Source organism: Indicator indicator, chromosome 9 (assembly GCF_027791375.1).
Source record: "Indicator indicator isolate 239-I01 chromosome 9, UM_Iind_1.1, whole genome shotgun sequence".
Taxonomy (NCBI): domain Eukaryota; kingdom Metazoa; phylum Chordata; class Aves; order Piciformes; family Indicatoridae; genus Indicator; species Indicator indicator.
In genome coordinates, this window is record NC_072018.1 from 9,078,116 (window position 1) to 9,105,986 (window position 27,871).

At 42.1% G+C, this 27,871-nt stretch overlaps 1 protein-coding gene across 1 annotated transcript; it reads right to left on the minus strand.

Annotated features, from left to right (window-relative positions):
- Positions 1 to 1,977: 1,977 nt before the first annotated feature.
- REL (REL proto-oncogene, NF-kB subunit) lies at positions 1,978 to 27,391 on the minus strand. Its single transcript, XM_054383513.1, has 9 exons — positions 27,263 to 27,391; positions 24,307 to 24,455; positions 19,487 to 19,578; positions 8,232 to 8,372; positions 4,455 to 4,559; positions 3,977 to 4,189; positions 3,578 to 3,646; positions 3,392 to 3,466; positions 1,978 to 2,778 (listed from the first exon to the last, which is right to left on the minus strand). The coding sequence occupies exons 1-9, from the start codon at positions 27,353 to 27,355 to the stop codon at positions 2,024 to 2,026; spliced, it is 1,692 nt and encodes a 563-aa protein (XP_054239488.1). The 5' UTR covers positions 27,356 to 27,391; the 3' UTR covers positions 1,978 to 2,023.
- Between the last annotated feature and the right edge of the window lie 480 nt (positions 27,392 to 27,871).

Consider the following 27,871-nt stretch of genomic DNA (forward strand, 5'->3'; position numbering starts at 1 on the left):
ATCTCAACTGCTCTGCCACAAAGAATGGCTGAGCCCAGATGAACCCTTACTGCACACAGCACTTCAGGTTTTGCAGTGGCCAACAGTCACCATGAGCAGAACACGCTCTAAATGGCCCCAGGATAAGCAAGCCATAACCTACCTTCTCCCATATCTCTGGATTTCCAGTGGTGAGGGATGTCATTGATCCAAGGTTTCAGGAGCTGAGTACTTCGTATAACCATTTTTTTAATTACCAAACCAACTCGTTTACAAAGGAAAACAGAACTTTGAAAATATTTCATTATACAGTAAAAACAAATTGTACTATAAAGAGCTTTCTATGAAGTAAATTGTTTACATTTAATATACTTAAAACTGAGAACTTCAGAGAAAAAAAAGAACTGAATAAACAACACATTTTAAACTTTCCTTGTATTTCTTTGGTCTATTACTTAAGACTGCAGAAGTGAGGGAAAAACTGCTGTAAAAGGGGGAGAGTCATTTCACTGACTTATGCACTTGGAGTTGGGGAAAGCATATTCTGTCAGAACTGGGTAACTGGTGTAATGCGTTACAGCAGCAGTGTCATTGCTTTGAATGATTGTAGTTGGGAGTCATTGCTTTCCTGTAAACCACAGTATTCTGGAGCTCCTCTCTGCCTTGTGCAGGCAACTACATAGCTCAAGTGACTTTTTGATTTGGGGCTGTGTTTTGTTGGTTTTTTTTTTAATTGCTTCTTTATGCTGCCAAACTAACAAATGGATTCTTAAGCCTTATCTGTCATATAAAACAGCTGTACAACTTAAGAAATAACTCATCTAGATCTTGCTGTGTTGCTTCTTAAAAAAAATAATGATGATAAAATAGCAAAGCCCTATAATGCAGAGTAGAATGTCTTACCTAGCCAGTTACATTTGTACATGCTGTCCCTAACAACTTGCAACTCAGGCTATGAATGAAGACTGGGAATCAACTGGAAGGGAGGAAGTTCTGGTTTCTGATACAGAGCACAGAGAAGTGTTTTTAATTAGTACTGACTGAAATGGCCTTAAGTTGTTAATAGAGTGCATCAAGACGAGGCTGCACTAAGACTACCTCTGGGCTTGGCCCCAAAGCTTTCTTGTGAGGGTTAGGATTCTGAGCCTTCTAAGCAGTCACTTGCATAGCAGGAAACTGCTGGGATACCTGAGGAAAAAGTAGGTAGATGCTTTGGCTCAGTGTATTTCTGACTTAAAAATTAACATACACATCACAGCTACACACACACACAAAAAAAATTCCAGAGAAATAACAGGGTGCTCCATTCCTAAAGCAACAGGGGTTTGTCATTTAAAACTGCACTTTGGATGAAGTGCAGAGAAGTCCTCACTTTCTGTTCGTACTTTCGTGCAGTGATTCATTTACAACAGAGCTGGACTATTCTAAAAATCAAACCTTCCGGTCTTTTAAAATACATCTAACAATGACATAGTCATTAAAAAAGTTTTAGAGTAAATTTGCTTTCAAAAGCAAACGGAGTGTGGTGAAAATGTGGAAAATCAATGTGCGATCTTGTTTTAGGAGAGGAAGATTTTATACGGAAGAGGGTAAGTAACCTAAATCTTTCAAGTAAGTGGAGTAAAACTTTAACACCATTAGGTGACTCTGAACTAGAGTGCCCATGTGCAGGTTTTCTTCCTAACTTCTGTCCTACTAAAATTCAAATCTGATTTCCATAGCAAAAATAGTTATTTTTTTCAAACTATTTAAACCCTTCTGAAGATACCAGCTTTTGAGTCCCCAAAGGTAAGGAAGATTGAAGTGTTAACAGTTCCAACAGTGTAAAAATATGTATACAAAGTACTTTTAAGGTAGAGAACCCCAAGCCCTACTCCCACCTCTTTATGGGCTGTAACACGTAACCTTAAAGTTATAGCATGAAACTTGCATAGTAACATTCTGAAAGAGAAAGCAGGGACTGCAGAGGGGTAAGTGACTCCTCTTCAGACAGCTAGCCATCAGAAAAGCCTTACATACCCACTTCCATCCCAACACTGCTGGCTCAATGGTTATTGCTTTGCAACATGGTTTCAAGTTGTAAAGACTGATAGAGCTCTTCAGTGGAGACACCAACAGTGTCATAATACTGGATATCTACAATGTTATTCTGATGGTTTGGGATTGGGTTGGTGAATGGTCTTGATTGGTTTAACACTTGGTCTAAAAAGCCATAAACTGATGGATCATCTAAGTTAGAGTGTGAATTAAAAGGTGCACTGCCTGGGGCTGCTACAGATGGGCAAGCTGGAGGTGCCTGATGAAGCTGCTGCCTGTGATTGCTTGTGTTTAACACTGGGTTATACTTTTCTAAGTACATACTAGTGCAGTTCATGTCATCAGTCTCCATGCTCACGGTGCTGGCTGTGGAAGTGCTGGTGAGATGGGCCTGGTGCGTGATGCTGTTACTAGAAATGCTCTGCAGGTCTGGAGTTGACAGCCCCACTCCCATCCCACTTATGCCACCTAAATTCCAGTCGAAACCCAAATCCTTCTCATCAGGCCAGTTCAGAGGGTTCTCCTGGTAAGCTGGGAGTGAGCCTTGAGGCAGCAGGCTGTGCTGTGGGTGTGCGTTGAGCAGGCTGCCGGCTGAAGAAGAGTTGCTGTAGAGCTGCTGGCACGAGGAGAGCGTGTCCTGCTTCCCTGGCCCCACTGGCACAGGCGGATGCGCGAGCTGGCTGCCCACAGAGTACATCTGACTGGGGCTGTCCAGGGTTCCTAGCCCTGGCATCATCAGTGTGGATGGACACAGGTTTGGTTCTATGGAAAGAGAGGACTGTATTTTAATATGATTTTTTGTCTTTTCTAAGATTACAAATGGTAAAAAGCAAAGCAAAACCCATGCCATTTTAGTAAGATCAGATGTGCGTTTGCACTTCCGTACTTGTTGAATTGCTCTCCAGGGTAGACCACAGACTTCTGGACAAAGGCAAGCCAGCTTATCGACCTCATCCCACTATGGCAAATGCTGAAGGTACTTTTAAGTAAAGAACTGATGGGTTTAGTTCATATAGTCAAAAGTACCAATAACTTAAAGGAAGAAACCCTCAACAGAATATTACCATTTAAGCAAAGAATAGGGAAGGCCAAAGACTGAGTGTATGTCTGAAGTGCTGGGCAAGTGAACACAGAAAAGTAAGTAGTATCTAAATTAAGGCCAAAAACTTGCAATGTTTAAAGATAAGGTGTGATCCCCTTTTGTGCTAAGGGGAAGCTGCAGCATCACTGAGGCTTTGGGAAGAATCTGGAGGAGGGATAGTAAGAGGCTGGTGCTACTTGCAAACTTCAGTGTCCCCCTTAAAAAGCTCCATCCCTTCCCCAAAGCAACTGGACACTGTTTCAAACCACAACTGGATTACAAGCAGAAACGTACCTTTCTTAATCAGCTTCCGTTCAGAAGTGATAGTGGGGAACGAAGTCACTTTGGGCTTCTCGGTCACATTTGATCCTGCGATGGAAGGAAGGATGAGTCTACACTGAGTGTATGCTTTTACATAAAATAACTGCATCTTTGTCTAAGTTCACTCCAACAAGAAAAAAATTAAAGTATTTTCTTTACCACAGTCCTGTATGAGCTTTTGCCAAGCCAGTGTTGATCTTTGTCTTTTTGCTTTGTTGCCATATGGATCTACAGAAAAAACAGAGCAGAAGGGAAAAGTGTTAGTTTCTATTGGCTATAATTAGTAAAGAAACTTCTTAAAACTTATACCAGTGGCAGTACACAGAATTTAAAGAAAAGTATTTCAGCACTAACAAAGCAAGACAGTGTTATCAACCATGACTCTGGGTATCTTCATTGAAAGAGGGAACAAACGTACTATTGTTACTTCTAAAAACCAAAACTCTACTTTGTAGAAGCAGTGTTGTAGGATTTTTACTAATGAAACTACTGTTTATTCCCAGCATGGGTTCTGCACTGAAAATAGCTTGTCATAAACTCAGCTAATTAGAACCATACCCTTTTCATCTGGTAGGTATCTGAAATCCATAGGCTCACTGACTTCCTGGTCTGAAGGTCTTCGCAGCTGCATCTTCACCGTGACAGGCTCGGTGATATCTTTGAGAAACGGCGGTGTTCTGAACACAATTGCAACTTGACGGTGAACATCAGCTTGTGAGAAGGAACCTTTGGCCTCCCAGTTGTCCAAGACAAATCTGACTTCTATGTCATCTAAGACATTAGAAAGGGAAGATGCTTGTTAAGCTAAAGGACTGAAAACTTGCAGCAGAATAAAAGGGAGAAAGGGAACAAAGAAAGGAGCCTAACTCAGGAGCACTGAGTGTCTTCCAGGAGTGCTGAGAGCCCTTGAAGCTGAAAGCTATTCTGCCCAGCTATAAAACCAAACTCCTTGCACAGGAGTGTGGTGAAGGGCTTCAGTTCCCCTGCTAGAAAGTGGTGGTGTCAACCAGGGAAGAAAAAAACAGATCAAGATTACCTTTCTGAACTTTGTCACACAGTAGAAATATCTCGTCACCTCCTTTTACGCTTCCACAGTTCTTGTTCACACGACAAATTCTCAATTCTGCGGTGTTGGGAGCTCCTGGAAACAAACACACATTTGATGGTAGAGAATTACTCTAACTTTGTCAGCTCTTGAAGATGAGGTGCTGGGAGTTGAGACACATGAAGGGAAGGCAACAGTTGGAGAAATGTGACACTTCAAAATCCATACAAAACAAGTTCCTCCATATAGAAAATATAGAAGCGGTGCCTCATATTCCATGATCCTACACCTCTCATCCATTCATCTCCAAACAAGATACCAGCACAGCTGTGCCACTCACACCCTATCCTAGAATGGTCTCAAAATATTTTCCCAAATGTCATGATTGTGCTTGGCACTGCTGCTCTTTGAGCTGCAATTCAAAGCAGTTCTTTGAGGGACTGACTACCAGTTACAGTCAATGCTCTGTAAAAAGCCAGGCAAGTCAAGAATATTTCCCTCCCTCTATATCAGACACACTTGTCCATCAAACCTCTCTTCTGTTACCCTCTCTAGGTTTAGGAGCCCTGACTTTCATGCCTCTACTCAAGAGTAGCAAGTTTCACCCAAAAATGCTCAAAATTCAACGTCCAGAATCTGTCTGTACACGCAAAAACCTCATGATAGTTGCAGATGGAGAAGCGCCCTGTGCACAGTCTGTGGTAGCATTCTGTGTCACAACAAATTAACCACCTCTGGAAGTTTGCACACTACACCCAAACAATCTGATGGGTACAGGGCACTCATGCAGGATGGAGACCAGCACTGCCTTACAGTGTCTGGTCCCAGTCTGCTCAGCTGCTTTCCTGCAGGGTAAACATGGACAAGAGACTACTGCAAGAAAGAACAGCCCCCTTGGAGCTTTGTGAGCCATGTTCCAATTTATTAAAAGGGCACTAGTGTCACAGTATAGTGATTCAGAGGTAACACAGGACAAACAAAAGCCAAAATGGAAGAACTCTCTAGAATTTCAAGTTCAGCCCTTGTGCCTATGCTTTCTTGATACTTGTAAGGACATGAGCACATACTGATTTTAGGACCCCATATTCATTTAGCATACAGAGTAACTGAAGCTCCTTTTCCTGCTACTGTCTGACCATATTCATAGCTCCCTGCACCCTTTTCCACTCCTCCAATCAACAGAATAAAACTATTCTGTGCCACAATATTCTTGTCTTGTTACATCAAGACATTGACTCCATGTGTATTAAAAACACTTGGGAGTATCTGGCTGGTGCTGCTTTGTGATCCAGAAACCAACCTTCCTACTGCCATAGCAACTCTAGGCTCCATGACCACAGGCTTTGGACTCTCAGCTTGAGTCAATTTCTGCCCAATCATTCACAGTACTGTACAGGTACATTGGAGCACACCATCAACTCTGCTTAGAGTGGTAACCTCAGGCTAGACCCCAGTTACATCACTAATATCTGTATCTATTACTATTAGAAGTGGATGCTGCAGCCTCATTTACTACATGATGCATGCCACTTCATTTGCTGAATGTATGAGAAACTTTGAAGGGAGGGGAAACAAAACAAACCCAGGAACAGCACAGGATCATATGACTTAACACTGTCATTGTACGTTTTTCACAGGAAGGGTAAATTAAGACTTGCAAGGAGAAGCCTTATTTTACCTTTGTTTCTCTTCTCTATGCTTGAATAGCACTCAGTGTCCTTTCAACAGGTTTTTGGGAAGGTCTCCAAGGATGGAATTTGTTGCTTTGTTTAAATTTAAAAGGGAAAATAAAGGAAAGAAGTCCAAATGCCAGTAGACATGGATGCACTCTCTGCCATCAGTCCTGATGCCAGGCAGGAATGCTGAGCTCAGCAGCAGCCTCAGCGGAAGACATTCCCTGTGTCCTCTGTCCAACCATGTTGCTTCTCATCTCTCTTCCCCTGTGCACACCCTTGCCTTGGGCAATCTGCCCAATTCGCATTCCTTGCGCCCCAAAAGCCATCCCTGGTAACAAATCCCTAGAAAAACTAGTTTCTCACCAAAAATCACGTCAGTTTCAACATGGGCAGGATGACTTGTTCTCCCAAATCTCATTCCTCAGAAATGGTGAGCTGCTTCAGCTTACTTTTCCCAAGAGCTTTCATCATGGCAAGAGAGGCAACTTGGGAAATTTTGGTCCAAAACCAGTTATAAGCAACTGAAAACAGAAGCTGCCTGTAATACCAAATTTTATACACTAACAGCCTCTGATAACGTGATTGTCTCTGTATAATGCTTGTGTTGTTCTTTTGTATCTTTACTAGCAGGTGAAGGCGATTTAAAATGTGCAAACTGATTTTCAGAAAAGCTCTGAATACTTTTTTTGCTCCTGATCTGAAGAGATCTGCAAAAGTTCAAAATGTAACAACATAAGATTTTCAGGCCCACTGTACGTGTGATTGTTACCTAACGTTATAACCTGACCTTCCCCAGTTTTGTCTAGCAGAGGTGTAAAAAGGCTCATGTTTTAAAAAGAAAATCAGATCTGAAACTGCTGCTCCAGATCAGAATGGCATCATTTTTATGAGTTGTAGTTGTTCACTGTTTTATTTATATTGCTGCTATGTTACATGGAGGATTTTAGATACCTATAGTGTATCAGAAGCTGCCCATATACACCCACACTAGAAACACAAGCTTCCCCCCCGTCCCACAGCTATCTGTCATTTCAGCAGCTTAGCAAAGAGTGACGTCAATCAACACAGACAAGTAATCATGAATTGGCATATTTCTAAATGACATCTGAGGCATAGCTGCAAATCTTGTAATCAATTTCATCTCAATCCTAATTACTCGAGCACCAAAAGGGTTTTCAATAACACAATGCACAAAGACCCAGCTTCTAGAAGAGACTAAAAATACCAAAACCACCTTGAGTTCATATGCAACCTTTTCATATTGGTTATGCCCACATCAACACAATCCTGACATCGACTTTTTAAATGCAGGCCTCATTTTATTCTGTAGTTTCTGCTACAGTAACAGACTTAAGTATTTAGCATGGAAATACTTGCACTGCACAAAAGAAACACTGCCAAAAAGTTTCTAATTGTTAAAAGCTCTTCTGCTGTTCTCCAGGAGAGAAGTCCCGCACACATCAAGGGCTGAAATCCTCAACTGCAATGACCTACCAAAGCCATATGGAATGTGGAATATAGTGCCAAGGAGGGGTGTTTCACCTATTTCTGCACCCTCCAAAGCATGATCAAACATTCCCTTGTTACCTACCTATACACTGAAAACAACACCCAACTAGGGTAGGAAAGGGATATGTAACTGTTTCCCACTGGGATAAATCTCTCTCTCAAGTCATGTTGCAGAGCGCTCACAAGACAAAGGCAAGACTCCTCATGGGTACCAAGAGGACTCAGAGGACATCCTTAGATCAGTCTTAGGGCAGCCATCCATCTCATTGCTGTTTATTTTAACTGATAGCCTTTCCTTGAAATCACGACTTCAATGCACAAACAAAGGCTGAGAAAGCACCTGTGTGCAAGTCTATGGATCTGACAGACAATTCTTATGCTGGTTGGCTAACACTTCACCCTGGAATCTCTTTTGACTATGTGCTCACTGATCTGCCGTATGTTAGACATGCTTCTATCAGTCCCAAGTCACACAAGGGACCCAGAAGCCTGGCACAGACCTCAGAAAATGGCCTGGCATTTTTCATCCCAAGCAAAACAGAGAAACAAAAAGAAACAAAGAAACAAACAAGTTGGCACTTACTGTTGTCATAGATGGGGTTGGAAATCAAAGGAGGAAGAGCTAACGTGTAGTTGCCGTGTTCGTCAGGGAGAAATGCTTGGAAGCAGAGGCGGACGACATTGAGATCATACTCATCGATGTTGTGCAGCTGTTCTTCAGGCACTGAACAGCAGAAGGATAGACAAGACTGAGGATTACTCATCAAACCCAGCAGTAATTCTTTAACAGTCTGGAGATGAATCCCCACTGGTAAAAAGACATGGTGTTGCCAAAGCAGACAAAATGTGCCCATAGCTCCTGCTAGCTTTACCAGGGCTGCATAAATAAATTCCTTGTGTGCAGTAAACAGTACGGAAGCTTTTAATGCTTTCTCTTCATCTAACAAAGCCAAACTATCCATGATCTCCATCTGTTTCTTGCATCTGAATTCCTCACCTTGTCTGCCAAACCAGTTTCATACAGATACACTTTACAAGCCATTCCCTAGATGTTTCTCTTGTTTGTGCATGATTATATTTTAAAAATTACTATTTCAGTATGAAGAAATCCTAAGACTTAGCTGAACATTTTCTGCAATAGTGGGAGACTTCAGCTCCATGATATCATTATTCTCCTCTAGAAACGGAGACAGCAAAATACTCAGAAGGCAGTTCTTGGGGCAAGAATGAAGCTGAAACAACACAAACCACCTCCCCACTCTCATCAATACCTGCATCACTCCTTTACCTGTAAGAATTGGGATTAGTGGTGTCATTAGGGTATGAATTCATAACGCAACAAGCACAAGCAAAGCCTTGCTAGAAAGGATCTGTTTCCTTATATTCCTCCCAGTGTAAAACACAGTAATGCATGACCCAAGCTCAGCATTTCAGTTTTGTTCACTCTTTCACTTCAATTTCAAGACATAGGACGTGGGATATCGTTACTGAACACTTCATGTACACCTGGCTTAAAGGAAAATGCTGGGAAAAAAAATCACCCCTCTCTGAATTCCATGCTTTCCTTCAAGGTCTGAAATTAAACTACTGTGTTGACATTTGATGCTAGCAAAACAAGAAACTGATTTAATTTCATTTAAGCAGAAGTACTGATAATTAGAATAAAGTGGCTCTCTTTTCTAGAACAGTTCCAAGCAGCAGTTCAGTATAGTCAGATTCTCCTCACAATTACCCAAAGTTAACATGTGCCAAGTTGACAGATCATAAACCTCTCAAGTTCACTCCTTCCCCCGCCCTTTCAAAGGCCTCTTGCAAGAATAAAAGATTAAATATGCCCACGATAAGAAGTCTGGGGATCACACTGCACTGATTAGATTGCAATGCTCTGACCTTTAACATTTATCACTGGGTCAGTCTCCACCCTGCCATGAGTGGGATTCCACAATGCCCACTTGAATGATTTCTTCCTTTCACCTTCTGCTAGTGTGAAATAATAAATGCACTGAGTTCAGAATACTTTCCACTGGTAGCTTTAGTCTTTCTTGTGCTCTGAATATCTCAGTTTCTCCAGGACTCCACTGTGAAAAGAAATCAAGTCACCTTTCCCTTTTACAAGCCCCATATTTCAAGATAAATACACCAGCAAGTAAAAAAACTGAGCAGTAACTACACATGGTAGGGCCCAGCGGAGCACGCAGAGCCAGCACGCGCATTGCAGGTTGGTGGTTGACTGTTACCAGCTAGGCAGGGCAAAGTTCATTCAGTAGCAACATGGGCTGGGGATGATGGGATGGAGAGCAGCTCTACAGGGAAGGGCCTGAGGGCAGGTGGGCAAAAAACAATGTGCGCCACAGCCCAGAAATCAAATCACATCCTGGGCTGCATCAAAAGAAGTGTGGCCAGCAGGTGGAGAGAGGTAATTCTGCCACTATACTCTGCTCTGGTGAGACCTCACCTGGAGTACTGTGTCCAGCTCTGGGGCCCTCATCACAAGAAGGACATTAACTGGTTGGAGCGGGTCCCAAGGAAGTCTCAAAAATTATTAGGGGGCTGGAACACCTCTGCTATGAGGACAGGATGAGAGAGTTGGGGTTGTTCAGCCTGGAAAAGAGAAGGCTCTGGGAAGACCTTATTACAGCTTTTCAAGGGCCTGTAAGAAAGATGGGGACATGCATTTTAGCAAGGCTGGTTGCACAAGACAAGTAATGATGTTTTAAAATTAAAAGAGGAGATTTAAACTAGAGGGAAGACAGAATTTTTTTTACAGTAAGGGTGGTGAATCACTGGCACAGTGAAAAACAGGTTTGGATCAGAGAATTGCCTGTGCCTAACTCGACTTTGGCAGATGCCACAGCCCAACTGCCTCTAGATCCACCCTGATTTAGAGAATAAATCTAGACTACACCTTGCAAAAGGGAGCACCTTCTCTAGACTGCACCTCACAAAAGGGAGCTTCTGGAGTGTGGTGCTTTGCTCCCAGCAGCTCAGGTGATTTTAATCCCAGCTGTGATATGGCCAGCAAGCAATTAGCTCCCAAAGACACTCCAGCATCAAAGTTTACCTTCCTGTGTTCTGTTAGCCACCAGCGATCATCTGGAGCCCAAGTGGTAGCCAAATTTCAAACCTCTTAAAAATCAAATTGAGCACTTTTGTCTAAGTCAGCTCCCTGTAGATAGAAGCCAAGCATGAAATCTGGATCTGGTTTTGGATTCTGAATCAAAACTAAGGACTTTGGGGTTGTGCAGTCAAGTCTGTCTGTCTCTCTCTCTCTCTCATGTAAAGCAGTACCAGTCCTGTGTCATGTTTTCCACAGGTGTAGCAGCCTCTTCTTCAGAAAAATAATAGCACTTAAGCTTAAGAAAACTCTGTAAGCGCAAAAATACATTAGATATGAAGGAAATCAGTAATGCTATTGTTCAAATGACAATATTTCCTATACTATGAACTTCCACAAATTCCCAATAAACCAGTTTAGCCACTTGATACAGGAAAGGCGTGGTGTGCCAATAACATCAAGGAACAGAGCTGCTGTACGCAGCTCATTGTACTGCAGCAAAAAAAAAAAAATGCTGCTCCTAATTTGCATTTTCTTACAGATGATTTAATACAGTTTTTAAAAAAATCTGTAGTTTGAAAGAGGAACTTCTCAGTCAAGACTGAGTCTTCTCAGGCTATTTTTAACCAGAAGAGAAGAACTTAACAGCACAAATGGAGAACAAGACAGCTGCAACACTTCATCTTGTGATGAAATGCTTAAAAAAATACAGAGAGGCTAGATTCCATGCTTGCATAAAGAAGCACACATCTTCCATCTGTTTCAAAACATATTTCATTCCACCTAAATCATCCAAACAAATTAAAATGTTGTTATTTTTAACAAACATCTAATTCTGCTCCCTCTGAAGTGCATTTTAGAGTAGCCACTAACTTGGACCTGGATTGCACCTTGAGAATATTAAACACAAACAGAAACGAGGCAGACAAACACACTGACTAATGGCTGGAGCACGACCTTACAGAGGATGGTCGTGTCAGTCACTGTTATTTCACTGACTTCTGCACAGAAGAACAACAGTGTTAAACCTGACAAACCTGATGTTACTAAAGTCCAGAAACGCCTCAGAAGACTTGGGGAGCAGAAGGGACTGGATAAGAAGAGTAGCCACTTCATCAACCTGTGCCAGCTCCACACAAACAACTCTAGTGAAACCAGTGACATTACACACATGACGTAAAAACGCCACACAACATGGTGTGCTGGGAGCAAAGAGGGTAAAAAAGACCCAAACATGTGACATGAATAAAAGGGAGAAGTACTCTGGTTTTGGCAAGAGCTCTACTTCCTCCTCTGACTGCTGCTCAAACACAAAGAAATTAAAACAATACTTAAAATAATTAAACTTCTAAGATAAATATAGAGCATGATGCCAAAAAAACAAACAAAACCCAGCAAAACAATGCAACGAACCAAACAAAAACCCACAACGAAAAATGCCACCAGCATATCAGCAAAAGAAAGCTAGCCCCACTCGCTAAGATTTTGGCAATAGGACTTCAAAATCAGTATCTGGAGTTACAGTCAAAGCCAGGGAGTATAAACTGTTCAACCTGAAAGGGGCTACAGCTAGCAAATAATTTCTTTATAAATCTGTGGACAACTCTTCTGAAAGAAATACTGATTACCCAATTAAAAAAAATAATTACCTTTAAAGTAATTCTTTAATCCATTATCCACTAAGTCTTTAATCCATTCTCCACTAAGTCTCTAAACCATTACCCACTAACACAGGAAGAGACTGATGCAGTCCTGGTGTGGGCAGAAAAACACCCCCACGCAAGCTAAACCATGAACTCCTTCCAACCTGAGCTGGCTAAAAACAGGCACTAGGTTTGGGTAGTCCCTGTCTCAGAGCTTTATGTTCCTGAAGTCCAGAGATGCCCCACTGGATTTCTATGGAATGTGAAAACTTCCTGATTTCCCTCTGTAATACAAAATTGGATTTTCTGGGTCCAACCCACCAACATGTAATTTCAAGTTCAGGCACAGAAATTAAGAGGCTAACAATATCAGGCCTCCGGTTTGTTCTTGTTTATTCATTTCCAGTGGCTTTTACTATTTTAACAGTTTTCAGCATTGGGAAAGGCCAATAAAATACCATTCATCTGATTAAGTTACTGGGAGATTAAAGGCCCTGATGTTTACTCAAAACATGACGCTACAGGGAAAGTGAAAGCTTATTTGAGCATAGGAAAGAAATGATGAAGCATTTGGGTTTTTGACTGATGTGATACCTGATTAAACAGCAGATGCCTCACATACAGCCTTCCACCCAACTTCTAGACTAATGACGTCAGAAACTTCTGGAGTGGGTGGAGTTGGAGGTACTTTAGCATCTAAACTTAACCTGCACGGAAACTTCCAGAGCAAATAATGTGGTGTGACACATTCAGAGAGGGCTACTCTGAGAACACCAGTTCACCCTACAAAGGAGTATCTTGTGACCTTCCCTGCTCCACAAGGGGCTGTGGGGGCATGAGCTACACTAGATCTCTAACCAAGAGAATGACCTCCAGCCAACAAAATCATTTCACCAAGGAGACCGCTCAGGAACGCGCATTATTAATCATCGTGATGAGCTGTGTTCTGCCTTCTCACTTACGCAGATTATTATTTTTAATTTAGGGATATGCTGGGAGCTCAGTTTCATTTAAGTGATGACACAGAGGTGGTTTGCCTCAAGTTTTGCTCCTGGAGCACCCCTGATACCTACTGATCAGTTTAACTCACTCTAAGCAAGGGCAAGCTCTGCCCAACCTTCTTTTCCAGTGCCACTCTTATGCTGGGCCTAGCTCTCATGTGGTGAACCGGATCAAGGAACTGGTCTGGCTCAAAACTAACTTGCCAGAAGAGGAAAAGTTTTTTCAGCCAGCAGGTTCCACAACTGCTAGCCCTCACACAAGGGAAATGGTGGAGGCAGAGGGAAGCTGCTCTAGTGCTGGTGTTGGTTTATGCCAGGCTCAATGAGTCAGAAAAACGGGGAGCAAGTCACAGCTTTCAGTGCCTGGGAGGTGCATTTCAGGTTTGATCTGCTCCCCTCAGCCTATGTCCATGTTGCAGCCACAGTCGTGGCTGTATAGTTCTATGGCAGCTAGCCTTAGGAAGGGCTACAGCAAACGTGTAACACAGCACACACTGAACGGCCCAAGTATTTTACTGATGTCTCTTATTAGCTGAGCTCTGCACACCAGCTTGTTTAGTGCTACATTTGCTCTTTCTAAGTGAACTACAAAGGAAAGAGTAGATTTCCTGGTGTGCTATTTGTCCCTTGCTGTCAAAAGCAGAATACTGTGCTCTCTTCAGCAAGTGCACACACAATACTAGATGATGGACTAGGCTGCTTGGCTACATGTCCAGACACATAAATCCCATCTACTAGCATGTGCTGAGAGATGGAAGCTGTGAACAAGGGGATGGAAGGAACATGGCAGCTCTATGTTTCTTCTCTTGATATACCCATGCCTGGTTTATACCTCTGTGATCCACTAAGAAGTAAGTTTCAATCAATTCTGCAGAAAAAAGAAGCCTTTGCATGTACCTATAAGCAGAACATGCCTCAACAACACAATTTTTAAAAAGCAAAAAGGGGGTTGTGCAAATGACTGTAAAACTCAGATAAATTACAGTCAATAAATGCCCAAACTACTGTGGTTACATTTCCCTGCTTTACAGAAGGAAGGAAGGCAGGGAAAGGGAATGGCCTGGCCTCATACCAAGCCAAGGGAAGAACTGGGAATAAAAATTAAAATTTTGAAACTCAGTCTCGGTTTTGTCTAGACAACATTTACTCAAGCTGTGTTCCTTCCCTGGTGAAAGTACAATCTGAAAAAGGTAAAATTGGAACAGATTTAAGCAAATATATCCATCAGCCTCAGTACATTTCTGACACATTTTTCAGACATTTCTGTTGATAACACAAAAAAAAGTCAGCAATTTTTGTCTCTCTACTTGGCAATTTTTCTTTTTAAACAAAATGGACGGTCTTTTAGGTTTATAAACACATTTCAGCATAAACAGCAAGAAGCATTTGCATGAGGATCAAAAGAACAAAGGGCTTTCCAAAGGTAAAAGCTAAAGTCATGTTAGGAACATGACATCTAGCTTTCCTCAAATTCATTTCCTCTGTGCCTCTTTAAAAGCTGACAACTCTCACTTACCGAGATTTTCACCTTGAGAATTCAGTCAGGGGAGTTACATGTTTGTTTTAACATAAGGACAGAAGTTTAAAGTCTCTTGTCACAGCTGAGGCAGTCATTAGGGAGCTTTCCATTTTCAAACCACTTCATTCTTCTTTTGGTTCTTTTTTTTTTTTTTTTTTTTTACCCTCACGTAATCTGTGGCCAAATAATCCCCTCCTACAATAAACCAGGGACTCCCCAGCAGCAAGTGGGCTGGAATAGGGTGGATCCTGGCAAACTGAGTCAGCAGGGTTGGGGGGGGGAAGAGAGGGGCAGAGGGGAGGTGTCCCATAAGCACAGCCATGCCGGGCCAGTGAGGGAAGCTGAAGAGAGGGTGAGGGGGTGCGTGGGCAGGAAGTGAGGGTGACAGGCGTGGGGACGAACCCAGGCGCAGCGTGGAGGGGTGCTCAGGGTGTTGTGGAGACTGTGACGAGCACAAAGCCAATGCAGGGTCAGCTGCTCGTGGGTGGAAAAGGGAAATAGCAAAGGAAAGACTGTGGAGGCAAATGGAGCTGAAGTAGTTGTGGGGTAGAGGGGAGAGCCTGAAAATGAATTAAATGCTTAGCAGCAGAAGCAATTACCAAAGAACATGAACCTCAAGCATGTGTCAAACTCCAGGGAAAACCTATTCATACTCTCTTGATCAACTGCCTGAAATATGTCTGGGTTTAAGACAAGTCCAGGGTTTTCATGCTGTCATTTGTTTGGCTAGAAAAAGGCCAGTCCTCTGTCTACTGTGCTAAATAGACTTTCCCCCTAAATTTAAAGAACACACTTAGGGCTCTTCCTCATCAATAATTAACCTGAGTTGTTATTAACTCAATTGTTGTCTCTATGTCAAGTCACACCCACCCACAAAAGCTCTTAACTGAAGACTGGCTCTTCTTTTAATTTGAGTTGGCTGTACATCAGACAGTACATGGGAAGACAAGGATATAGCACAACTCAACAGCTACTAAAAGAAAACAAACACCCTAGAAAGCAGACATGGACCAGCTCCACTGGAGGAGTAACTCTGATCATTCAGCGCTCTGCTATTTATATCATCACACCAAGGAGTCCTAGTTACACGCAGGGCTCCACTGAACACCATTTCCCTGGTGTGCCCAGGGATGAGAGACAAAACAAATTTCTAGAATTGTTAAAGGAAAAAAGTATACGGGATGTTCTTTGTGAAGACAATGGATCATGAACACATCTAGTGATGCTGTGGAAACTGCAATTCTCTCTCAAACATGGCAAATGTGAGAGGAGCAACCCAAGTGCAAGTCATCCAACTTGCGCCCTAGTGAACACGCAGCTGGCGGCCCTAGCGCACACGCAGCTGGCGGCCCTAGCGCACACGCAGCTGGCGGCCCTAGCGCACACGCAGCTGGCGCGCCTAGCGCACACGCAGCTGGCGGCCCTAGCGCACACGCAGCTGGCGGCCCTAGCGCACACGCAGCTGGCGGCCCTAGCGCACACGCAGCTGGCGGGCCTAGCGCACACGCAGCTGGTGCCCTAGTGAACACGCAGCTGGCGCGCCTAGCGCACACGCAGCTGGCGCGCCTAGCGCACACGCAGCTGGCGGCCCTAGCGCACACGCAGCTGGCGGCCCTAGCGCACACGCAGCTGGCGGCCCTAGCGAACACGCAGCTGGTGCCCTAGTGAACACGCAGCTGGCGCGCCTAGCGAACACGCAGCTGGCGGCCCTAGTGAACACGCAGCTGGCGGCCTAGTGAACACAGTTTGTACAGCCTCCACTGAACTTATCAAGGGATAAATGCTGCCAGCTAAGAGAGAGGAATTAATTGTGAAACAGTTTTTCAGGTACACTTGCAGAATGACTCAGATGCAGACAGCTCCCACAAAGCACACGGCATGATTTGCAAACACTGACTTCTAATCATTCAGGAGTTCCGAGACAGACATCAGTTGCTTCAACAGTATAGGCAAGAGTGCTGGAGAAAGTGATCTTAAAATCCCATAAGTCTTGGTCAAGAAACTTCCTGCTATTTCTGATTGTAACCCTTACTCATTATGCATCTTCACTGTATGCTGGAAGGCATGGAAGAGGGGTGACAACACCAGAGAATACGTATTAGGGCTTACTCTCCCTTTGTCATCCCCATTTTCTGTGGCACCAGAGCCTCCCTGGAAGATACTGGCTCCTTTACCTTTACACAAGGAAATTCAGAAGCAACTTTGTTGGCTTACGACTTGCTATTACTTCATCCCTTTACTGACAGGAGAAATAATACATATCTATGCTGGCAGGCTAGAAGCATTTTGCATCTGCTAATACGGTAATTATTGAACCTCTTCCCCGAAAGGAGACTCAAGACAAAGACTGTTTTGACTTTCAGAAGAAGGTGGAGGAAAAAAAAGAGAAAAAACAACCAACACACAAACATCCTGAAGGCTAGTTTTCAGCTCTATGATATTTCTTCCATGCTCATTTATCCAAGAAACTTGTGACCTGCTTAGAAGATGCACCTAACTCTGAAATGCCTCTAAATACAAGTCAGTTGCGTTTCTGAAGACACATAAAGCACAACACAGGATAGACATAATACAGCCTGTGCAGTCCTAGAGAACACAGTGATACTTTTCTGACCTTGAAAAACAAACTAAATCCATACATAAAGCTTTCAGTATTAGCAAGCAGCAAACGTTATGGTGACTGCTGCTAATTAAACTGTTTTGACCAACTGAGTACACATACAAAAATATTTCTGTCACTCATCCTGTTTTATTAGGCCTTGGTCCTACGTCTTTCTGGGCTCTACTTAGCGTGGGACTGCCCTGGAGTGGCTGGGGGCCATTGTCGGGCAGCCCTGCTTTGCGCTGACACGTTAACAGGTGCCAAAAGGCAATTACACAGGCTGGGGATTGCCATGGGCCCCCTCTCAGCACAACCCCTGCCCAGAGCAGGGTGCTGCTCTGTGTGTCAGCCAAGTGAGGTTCTTCCTTGCTGCCAGGGCAGGGCTGTGGTCTTCTCTGCTGCTGGAATGGTAGAAAGAAGTCCAGGATCTGCCCTGTTGGTACCAAGTGCTGTAAAAATCTACTTTCACATGATGAGTTAAACATGTCTTCACTGCTACACTTGGCAGTACTAGGAACAGAGCTAATTGTTTGGCTGCTCAAGTTTCTTCGGTGAAATACACATACAGAAAGGGATTTTATCATGTCCTTTTCAGCATGACATCAAGAGAAAATGCCAACTCTTTTTTATTTATGGAGTAAAACAAAGCCAAGAGGGATCAACAGAAATCATGATAGAGATGGCTGAGCCAAGGTAACATAAGTAAAACACTTAAACTGTTTAAATTGTGCTGATGGACTAAACACATGTAAAAACTGATTCTATTGGGTGCATATATTATCAGAACCAGGATAATTGGTTAGACAAACCATTAGGACCATTACCCTTATTTCAAAAACCTGTTCTAATCTTAGGAAAGCTACCTAAACCATTTCTTTTTCTGAGGTAAGCTCAACATGCTTCTTTTTGTCCCAGTTCAGGGACATCTATTTTTAAGTCAGAAATCCATCTCTCAACTTTCTACACAGTGTCTTACCTGAATTTAGGAAGACTACTCTAGGTATTAAAAAAAAACAAAAGTATTTGGAAAAATCTCCAATTCTTGCCACACTTAAGCAAATACACGACTTTGTTCATAATGCTTAACTAACAGTTTGGGGGTATTTAAGCTTTTCATTTAATTTCCCCCAATTATGCCTGAAAGTGTTGGTCCCAATTTGCTGTGTTCGCCCCATCCCCTCTGTGCATTGAACTTCACGGTTAAGTAGCTGTGAGATGAATTAGTTTAGCAAGCTGATCTGAGGGAACACCACTCTTTGGATTTGGGGTGGTTTTTTTTTCAAGGTGGTTTTCCATTGGAGCACCTTGCTGAGTCCATTCCCTGAGCAGCTATGCTCTGTCTGGTGTGAGGAAAGTACGAGTGTTTGACCAGGGATAGAGGGAAGAGCAGGATGACTCCTTTTGAGAGGAGCCCACGGATCAGCTGTCATATAAAACTACAGCTCTCATGTAGACCCTTATAGGTGTGACTCTGTAGCAGCACACCTTGGCTTGGAATCACTCGAGACCAACACTGCTGTGGACTTTTGAGTGCCTGTACCAGCTCCCATGATGCAAAAATCAAGTAAAAGAGAGATTCAAGGAGTCCATCAGCTCCCTGAACGGTCTGGATGAGGGGTCACAAACACCAGTGTCACAACGAAAGAAGGGATGGGATGATGGCAAACTAGATTTATATTGGTTTATGTTGTTGCAGAGTTATACTAATTCAAGTCCTTTCATAGCTGCCAAAACTGGGAAAATCTGATTCCTGAAATAATTGTAGAAGTCTCCAGGGAAGGTTCTACTGCTATCCCATTGCTTCTGCCCAAGCAGCAACTCATATATTGCTTCTGGAGATTAAGTGGGGGAAAAAAAAAAAAAAAAAAAAAGGAAAAGGGGCAACTATCCAAACAGATTTATCATGTGATAACAGCGAGGAAACAGTAGGAGGGACACAGAAGAGAAAGAACATTTCTCAAAAAAGCCCCACCACAAAAGCACCATCTTGTAGAGTGAACCAGCCAAGCTATACTCACCATTGAAGGGGTTAATCTTCTTCGAGATTCGTAAAGAAATCGATTCCTTCAGGTCTTTCTTCTTCACACACTGAATGCCCAAATTCTGAAAACTAAAGCATATGTGGCAGGATTTCAGCAACTAATATTCAGTGTAGAATATAAAAATAAATTATTTGCTGTTGACTAGTGTGGTAACATACAGTGTAAAAAATTAAGAAAAAAGCTTATTAAGCTTATTTAGAGAAGGGTGTAAAAGATCTGAAAAGCAGGGATGCTGGTTTTCAAAAATAAGAGCAGAAACAGATGTAAAATTCTAAAGGATTTATAGCTTTATTAAGAACATATTTCCATATTACAAATTACTCTGAAATAAACCTGCAGTGATTCAAAGTTGATTTCAATTACATTCATTTTTTTTGTTATCAATAAACTTGCTGATTTGCAGTAGTTTAGGATGTGCTCTCCTGCATCAATCAAGGAAATTAAATTTTAAATACTATTTTAAAGGGGGTTTGAAACAAGTCAACACAGGTTTTTAAATCTCACATAGTTATAGAAAAGTTCTGAAGAGCTATGCTCTTCCTCATTTGCATAATAGTGTAGGTCACCCTGATGCAGAAGGTGGGGGGAGTCCCAGGCAAGCTGACTCTTTCCCACATGGAAATACCATGACATCATCAAAGATGAATGGATGAAAAGCAGGAAGTAAAAATAAAAAAAAAACAAAAAACCGTGTTTCATGATGTACAATAAGCTCAGAAAATAGGCTGTGCCAGCAGGCATTTTTCTCCAGAAGCACAAGCAATTTCCCTTCTTTTGAAGCCCAACAAAAGTTCTTTACTTTGGCTATACTTAAAAATCATTAATGCACTTAAAAGATACTCTCTGCCCTGCCAACACTCTCAAGAATAGTTGCACATTTCCCTGCTCTGAACAAGACTACCCCAGCACGATGTTACGTTTAATTTCCTTAAACTCCTTTGTCTGTGCCAAATACACTCCGCGCAGAGGTTCATAATTCTTCTGCAATCAAGCTCTGCTTTCAGACCCTTTATTCACTAGAGGAATGCATAAGCTTCTTTTTGAACTTGAACTTGATATGGTGACATGGAAGAAAATAAAATGCAGCAGAATCTCATAATTCACTAAAATATTTTTGCTTCTTATTGTGGCTACTGACATTCCATGTTTGTACTGTACCTTGATAAGCAATCCTGTTTCTTCTCTTGGGGGTAGCACTTGATTTAGGGCTCAGTCACAGCACATACTACTTTTTTTTTTCCCCCAGAATACCCACTGTATTCCACAGACTGAACACGAAGTCCATTAACAGGCCTAGCTCCATATTATATCCCCAAATTGGCACCTACCAGTTCCAGGCTCTCCACCACAAGTTATCAAGCAGGTACATGTGTGGAACCAGCGTTGAATAAATTTCCACCCAGATATGCAAAGACTGACAGTCATTACTCTCAACCACTATGACCAAAGCCTCTCATGGAGAGAAACTAGGCCGTAATTATCAGAATATAAATATTTTCTTACAAACATGCCATCACAGTGAAAGTGTGTATTTAACTACCACTGAACAGAGGCACAAATGAGAGGAGAAACTGTTAGCAATCTCAGGAAGGCCAAGGGATTTCACATTGACACTAGCTGACAGCTCTTGTGGCCAAGAGAGCCAATGAGATCCTGGGATGCATCAAGAAAGGTTTGTCCAGCAGGCCTAGTTAAGTTCTTCTGCCTCTCTACTCTGGAATACTGTGTCCAGTTTTGGGCTCCCCAGTTCAAGAGAGACAGAGAACTGCTGGAGAGAATCCAACGGAGAGCCACGAGGATGATCAGGGGACTTGAGCATCTCCCCTATGAAGAGAGACTGAGAGCCCTGGGGCTGTTTAGTCTGGAGAAGAGAAGACTGAGAGGGGATCTCATCAATGTCTATAAATATTTGAGGGGTGGGTGTCAAGTGGAGGGGCCAGGCTCTTTTCGGTGGTTCACAGTGATAAGACAAGGAACAATGGGTTCAAACTTGAACATAGAAGACTTCACCTCAAAACAAGGAGAAACTTCTTTACAGTGAGGGTGACAGAGCACTGGAACAGGCTGCCCAGGGGGGTTGTGGAGTCTCCTTCTCTGGAGACTTTTAAAACCCACCTGGATGCATTCCTGTGCAGACTACCCTAAGTGATCCTGCTCTGGCAGGGAGGTTGTACCTGAGTTCCCTTCCAACCTCTGATATACTGTGACACTGTGAAGCAAGCAAAGTAACGAGAAGAAAGAGGGAGAAGTAGGAAGAGAGAAAAAACCAAGCAAGACATTTTAAAAACTATGATATCATCCATGTATAGAGACTTCGAATGAGGAAGTAAAAATATAAGCACATAGGTAGTCCCACAAGCTCCAACATTTACACTTTCACCTTAATGTTTTGGCCAGGGAGGGCACTGATCAAGTTTAGGCAGCAGTACAAAGATCAGGCAGAAAAAAACCTCACTTTGTTCAAATGGAACTACGTGAAACTTTAAACAAGCAGAAGGCTGACCAGCCCCAAATCTGGAATCAGTAATTCTACACCTGCAGAACAAAAGTCCTACTTAATAAACTGAACTTTTGCTCCACTTGGGATGCTCAGCAAGAGTAAAGAGCCAGAAACACCACCAAGAGAAGCCATCTCCTGGCTCACTAGTATTATATAAGGCTTTTCTCTAATGTGGACTCGAAGAAAAGAATGTGAAGACTGAGTCACCAGCCACAAAAAGGAAGACTACTTTAAACACCCTGATCCAATTATGGACCATACTGTTCTTTCATCTGGAAACATTTCAAAGAGAATGTTTTAAGCCTCCTCCCATCAGGATCTCCAATGTCAAGCTCAACTGAAGCTTACAGTTTCTTATTATCAGTAGAGTGAAAGTTGTCCACTTACTATTTTGTAAGAAACTGAGAGGCTTACAACCTAACAAGACAGAAGAACTGATGGATGCAACAAACAATCACAAGTACTTCAAGTGAAAGGGAGACAGGATTTGGTGCACACATATAATATTATGAGATGAAATAAAAATATGCAAATAAATATTTGCAGAACATCCCAATGGTTTTGTCATTGCATCCTGAAATGGCCTCACTACAGGCCTGCCTTGTGCTTACACACTTAATCTTGTGCAATAAAATGCCAAGAGGAAAAACAATCAGTGTCTTCCTGCACCTGGTGAATGAAACATGAACCAGAAATGGTGTTAAGCAATCAAGTTTTTTTTGCTTCTGATCCAAAGGCACAGAGCTGAGAGTAGGAAGTGGGATGGGCTAGAGCAGCAGACATCTTTTGACCCTGGGTGAGGAAGCCAAATTTGAGAAGACCAAGGAGAAGCTGGTGAATGAATGGTCAGAGAAAAGCACAAAGTTCCTTAACAGTTGAATGTATTTGCAACTGCCTTTTAGACAAGGTGAAGGCGAATTCTGTTTGCAGGAAAGTCAGTGAGGATGAGGTTACAAGAAGCAAGATGGGAAGATAAGTGCCCAAAGGGACAGCCCTCCCTTTCAAGAATGGTATGACACTGGGGGGGAAAGTTACGGGAATTACATTCACTAATTCTTTTCCACCATTCGCCAATTAGGACAGCTTGTAAGCAGAGCTAAAACCAATACACTAATAAAATTGTTAGCATTGCAACAGCAAAAGAGAGTACAGTCAACATGCGGCATGCCATCTGAATCCACTGCAGTACACTGACAATCCCTACAGCTAGGGCTACATATTGAAGATCTCCACTATTACAAACTGTTTATTTTACCACCAGGCAATCATCATCTTCAAACAGACTGTGTCTTCCATTCTTCCCTTAAACAGTGTTCTCCACATAAACATGAAGTAGTTTCACTAACATTAATAGAATCAGATCAGCCTGAGAGCAGTGCGTAAGAGCTACTTGTACACTGAAGTATTTAGCTTATTTTCTTCCTGGCTCAGTTATGTTTAACCTCAAAGCAACAGACTATTTCCAAATTTACTACATCACAAACGGTGACCCACACACAAATAGTTTGTCAATTCTAAATTCCTCTCTCTGGCAATACTCTGATTTTACCTCATCACATAAGACTTGGTAAACCTACAGGAAATGCCATCAAATACAGATGTATTTTAGATATTGTTAATATTCCTCTGAAGAGCACTGAGAAACACACCTCATTTACAGCCTCTGTTTTCCACAGATAGATCCTTCCTCGGATGTTTGCTCTACAGAGCTGCAGCTAAGCAGAATCTGTGTATTTATTTAATAAAATCCTTAAACCCAAAGAAACAACAGTGACAGTTACTAACGTATCTCTACATGTGCCACAACTATTATCTTCTAAATGATGTGATATTTGGCCAGTATGAACTTTCTCCACCAGTCTCCAGAAGGTCCACATATGATTCCCATTGGAAAGGCGAACTTCCTTAAATCACCATGAAATATTAATTCAAATGATGTTTTTACCCATGCTATTACTCAGCATTTGCATATATAGGAGAGAGATACACTCAAAAGTGTTACTGAAAACAGTTGAAAAAAACAAGTGGAAGAAACAAAAAGGAAACAAACATTGGGAGAATTAACAAAAGAAAAAAGGGTAACAGGAAAAGAATAGGACCAAAGATGAGTGTGGGAAGCATTGAAACAGAAGGAAATACTTCAAGGAGAAGCTGCTGTTTCTCTGAGATGATTTAGTAAACTTCAGTAAAGGCAGCCTATTATTTGCTCTTTTAATCACTAGTCAGAGCTCTAAAACATAAGACTAGCAAATCACTTGCATAATTAATCAAACTCCCAAGCAACACCATTACTCACGACAGGACTCGGCGTTCTGGCCCAAACTCTGCTTCGTAGTAGCCATCTCTGCAGTCTTTTCCAACCAGATCATGAGGGTGAGGCTTGTAGGGTTCATTCTTTGTTACCAGTGTGGTTCTTATTTTGATTTTTCCAAAATAGTTCAGAATCTACAAAAAATGTGAGATATTTTCTAGATTTTTAGATATCAGGGCTAGTACGGTACCCACCTGCAATAGAAAATATATTTTATCCTATAAAATCTATGGAAGTAACACTACAGCTATGAAAACGGCATTATTGCTTCGTAGAGACCAAGATCATAGAACAATTGTGTTTATGCCATTTCAGTTCATTTTACACTAAACCCCCCAAATTCTTTAGCAAAATATTTGAAAAGCAGTAATTGTTTTCAAAACGACTACCTCTTCTCTTTCCGAAAGTAACCCAACATATTGCAGCTGCTAGTTTTGCCAAAGAAGTTGTTTCTCTGGCATAATAAAATTCTGCTAGTGCCAGTATTCAGCATTCAATCCATTCCACTCTCTTTAATTACTCTACCAAAGATCTTGGGAAAAAAATTCCTAAAGCCTCAGGGACAAGAATATCACCTGTGCATGCAAGACTAAGTGGTGAAAGAGGATCTTAACAGATACAGGATGGCATAATCACCTATGAATTATCTTTTTAATTATCAGATGAAAAATTCAATCATATTCGTGAAGGAGGACATGGAATTCTCAAGCTCCTACTAGAGCCTTCACAGCAGTCAGCAAACTCAGAATGTATTTCTGAGGTGGATAAAAGTCTTCCTTGATGCTCGTGGCTACCAGTGAAGTCACCAAGGATTGTGTGGGCAAACGCAAAAAAAAAAAATAAAAAATTGGCCTAAATTATTTGAAGCATAAGAACTTGAAAGCAAAGAGAAGATTTGCTCAGGCACACATTTGTGCAGTGGCAAGCTCTCCGCCTCCACTTCTCCTGCCCTATAACTAACTGTTCCTCTCTTCTTACAGCCCTTTTTTCCCCTCTTCCTGAGACTCCAAGGATCCCTGATAGATCCTTTTCAGCTGACACCTCAAACCTGACCTGTACTCTTCTAGTTTCCATTCGTTAGCTTCCTGTCGCCAACATGGCTCCTTCCTTGGCCTTTATACAAGTTGCTGTTACTTTTCACCCTTAAAATAAAACTTCCACCACTCCTTCACCTTCTTCAACTATTACATCATTCCCCTCTTGTTTCACACCCAGTTGCTTGAACCTGAAGCCTCATCTAGCCACTTCTGATTCTCCAGTTCCTCCTTGATGTTCTGAACCAAAAAATTTAATCTCCTCCTGGCCTCTGTTCTCATTCTCATTGATGTTTCCATCTTTAAAGGGGACTCCCCTAGCAGCTAATCAGCACTAAAGCCTCCTACAGGCTCCAGGGAGACAGGAATTCACCTAGAAATCACCTGCCATGGGTAACAATCAGCTATCATCAACAGTCACCTTTAAAGTACAAGCTTTGCCAGGATTCCATGGTCAGCTACCATGTCCCATCAATCCAAGAGGAATCAAGGGTTCATACTGCCCATTCAACTTGTGCCTTGACACAGCCTTAGGCTGAGAGTCTGTGAAAATATTTACTCTTGCCAGAAGCCTGCGTAGTTCCTTGCTCAGCTGCAGAGTGCTGAAAAAAGCCTGGCAAGATCTCTATTTCCTGCATTCCTTAAATCAAACCTGGCACAGCGATAGTCAAGGGGAGGACCTTTTTGATTGCTTCTTCCCTTAGTAATTTTGGCTTCAGGGCTACATGAGCCCCTGCAGCTGCTTTATGTAGTGTGGACTTGCTCTGCTGCTCAAAACACGAATGCCAACACCTAGCTTTCTCAAACTCTCCCTCTTCAAGAACTTTTATGCCTCAGCCTAAAACGTTTCATAATATTCAGATTTCATGTCCTCGGTATCTTTTCTTTTTCTGCTGTGATTCCAATGACTCCATTTTCAGCTTCGCTTTTTTTTTTCCATAATTGCATGCACTGCAATCACAGATACACAGCTTCTGTTCCTGGGGACTGTAACGTACTTGAGGATGGTCATCACTCTCAACTTCTCATTTATACTTGAGCTTTCTCTTGTAATTTCATCAATGATAGATTTTTCTCTGAACTGAAAGATGATAAACACTAGCAACTTAAACTTCCAAGAGGAGACCAGAAAGTCTTCTCTCTTACCCTACCCATCTAAGGCCTCTAACACATTCCTTCGTCCCACCTATCAAGGCTACTGCCAAAGTGCTTCCATTTCCACCTCTGTCTGTAACTTTGTTCCTGCTTGGATCACAGCTGCTAGGGCTACTTTGAATACCTTCATTCTGGATTTCCCAAGCTATCCATAATGCAACCACCCAGCTCATCTTCATTGCAGGTGCTCTGACCACATAATTCCCCTTTCTCAGCTCACGTTAAATTCTGTATCCCCTTCTGATTTCACATACTTCACGGTAGTTTCTTTTGTAGAGCTTAATCACGTAATCACTGGCTTCAAGTCACTTGTACAAAGCACCCTCTTTCATGCTGCACCCAGCAGCTTTTCAATGCCTTTTCAAATTTTGCACATAAGCTCTCCCAAAATTCATATTGCAGTCCAAACACTAAAAATAAACCCAAGGCACATAACTGAGAAACCAGAACAATATGCATACAGAAAATGCTAGTCATGTATGATTCCCAGACAATTAGTAACTTCACTGAACTCCCTCTCTACCAGCAGTTTATTAACTACCTCTACACCATCTCCTCTTATAAATTTGAAACAAAATCTTTAATGACTCGGAGCAAAGAACTCTTTTTTTCCACTCTGTTGCAATGACATTTGCATGTCAAGGAAAGAATAACAGAAGATGAAACGAAAAGTACTTTATTTACCACACCAAGTCCAACGCATAGCTACAGCACAATGCTAATGATGATACAAGGATAAAAGCAGTATTTACCTGTATGGAAGGGAACGTCTTATTGTTTTCAGTACTGTGTTCTCCTGGAATGCTGCCTGCTGACCTTCCCTCACATTTGTATCTGAAACGCATGCCTCTTTGCCTGGGTTGTTCAAAAATTTCAATGTAGGGCTCAGGGCCACCTTTGAAACAAAACATTTTCAATGTTAGTACACAGCAGAGCTGAAAAAGCAGCAGAAGATGCAAGAATTGAAAACCTAGATTCTTTGATTGACATTACCATCTTTCCACCTGGTCTGCCTCCTCAAACAATGTGATATTTATGTACATGCACACATCGAAGGTGGGGTGTAAGGGGAGAGAACAGATCTAAATAAAGCCTCAGGTATCAATGCCATCTAAGTAAATAGTAAAGAACACTCTCCCCTCCATCTCACCTAGAACTTAGCTTCTTTTAGTTATTAGAAAATGGGTCTGCTGAAAGATTTTACACAACAGAAAACAAATCATTATTTCACAAGAATATTTACTATTTTTAACCATAGTACACTTTTAGGAATGGTTGTCCTCTCCAAGTACAGGTAGTGTGAAGTACTCTGTTCTCTTAGATGCCCTCTGAAAGTGAAGATGCTTCCTCAGAACTGACTG

Bases quoted from the DNA above. Each gene is read 5' to 3' on its own strand.
- REL (XM_054383513.1), bottom strand. From the start codon at position 27,355: ATGCGTTTCAGATACAAATGTGAGGGAAGGTCAGCAGGCAGCATTCCA. The intron at 8,373-19,486 runs GTGAGTATAGCT...TCTGCTGTTCAG, and splicing joins GAAGATTAACCCCTTCAATG to TGCCTGAAGAACAGCTGCAC. The intron at 3,467-3,577 runs GTAAAGAAAATA...CTTCCATCGCAG, and splicing joins AAAGCTCATACAGGACTGTG to GATCAAATGTGACCGAGAAG.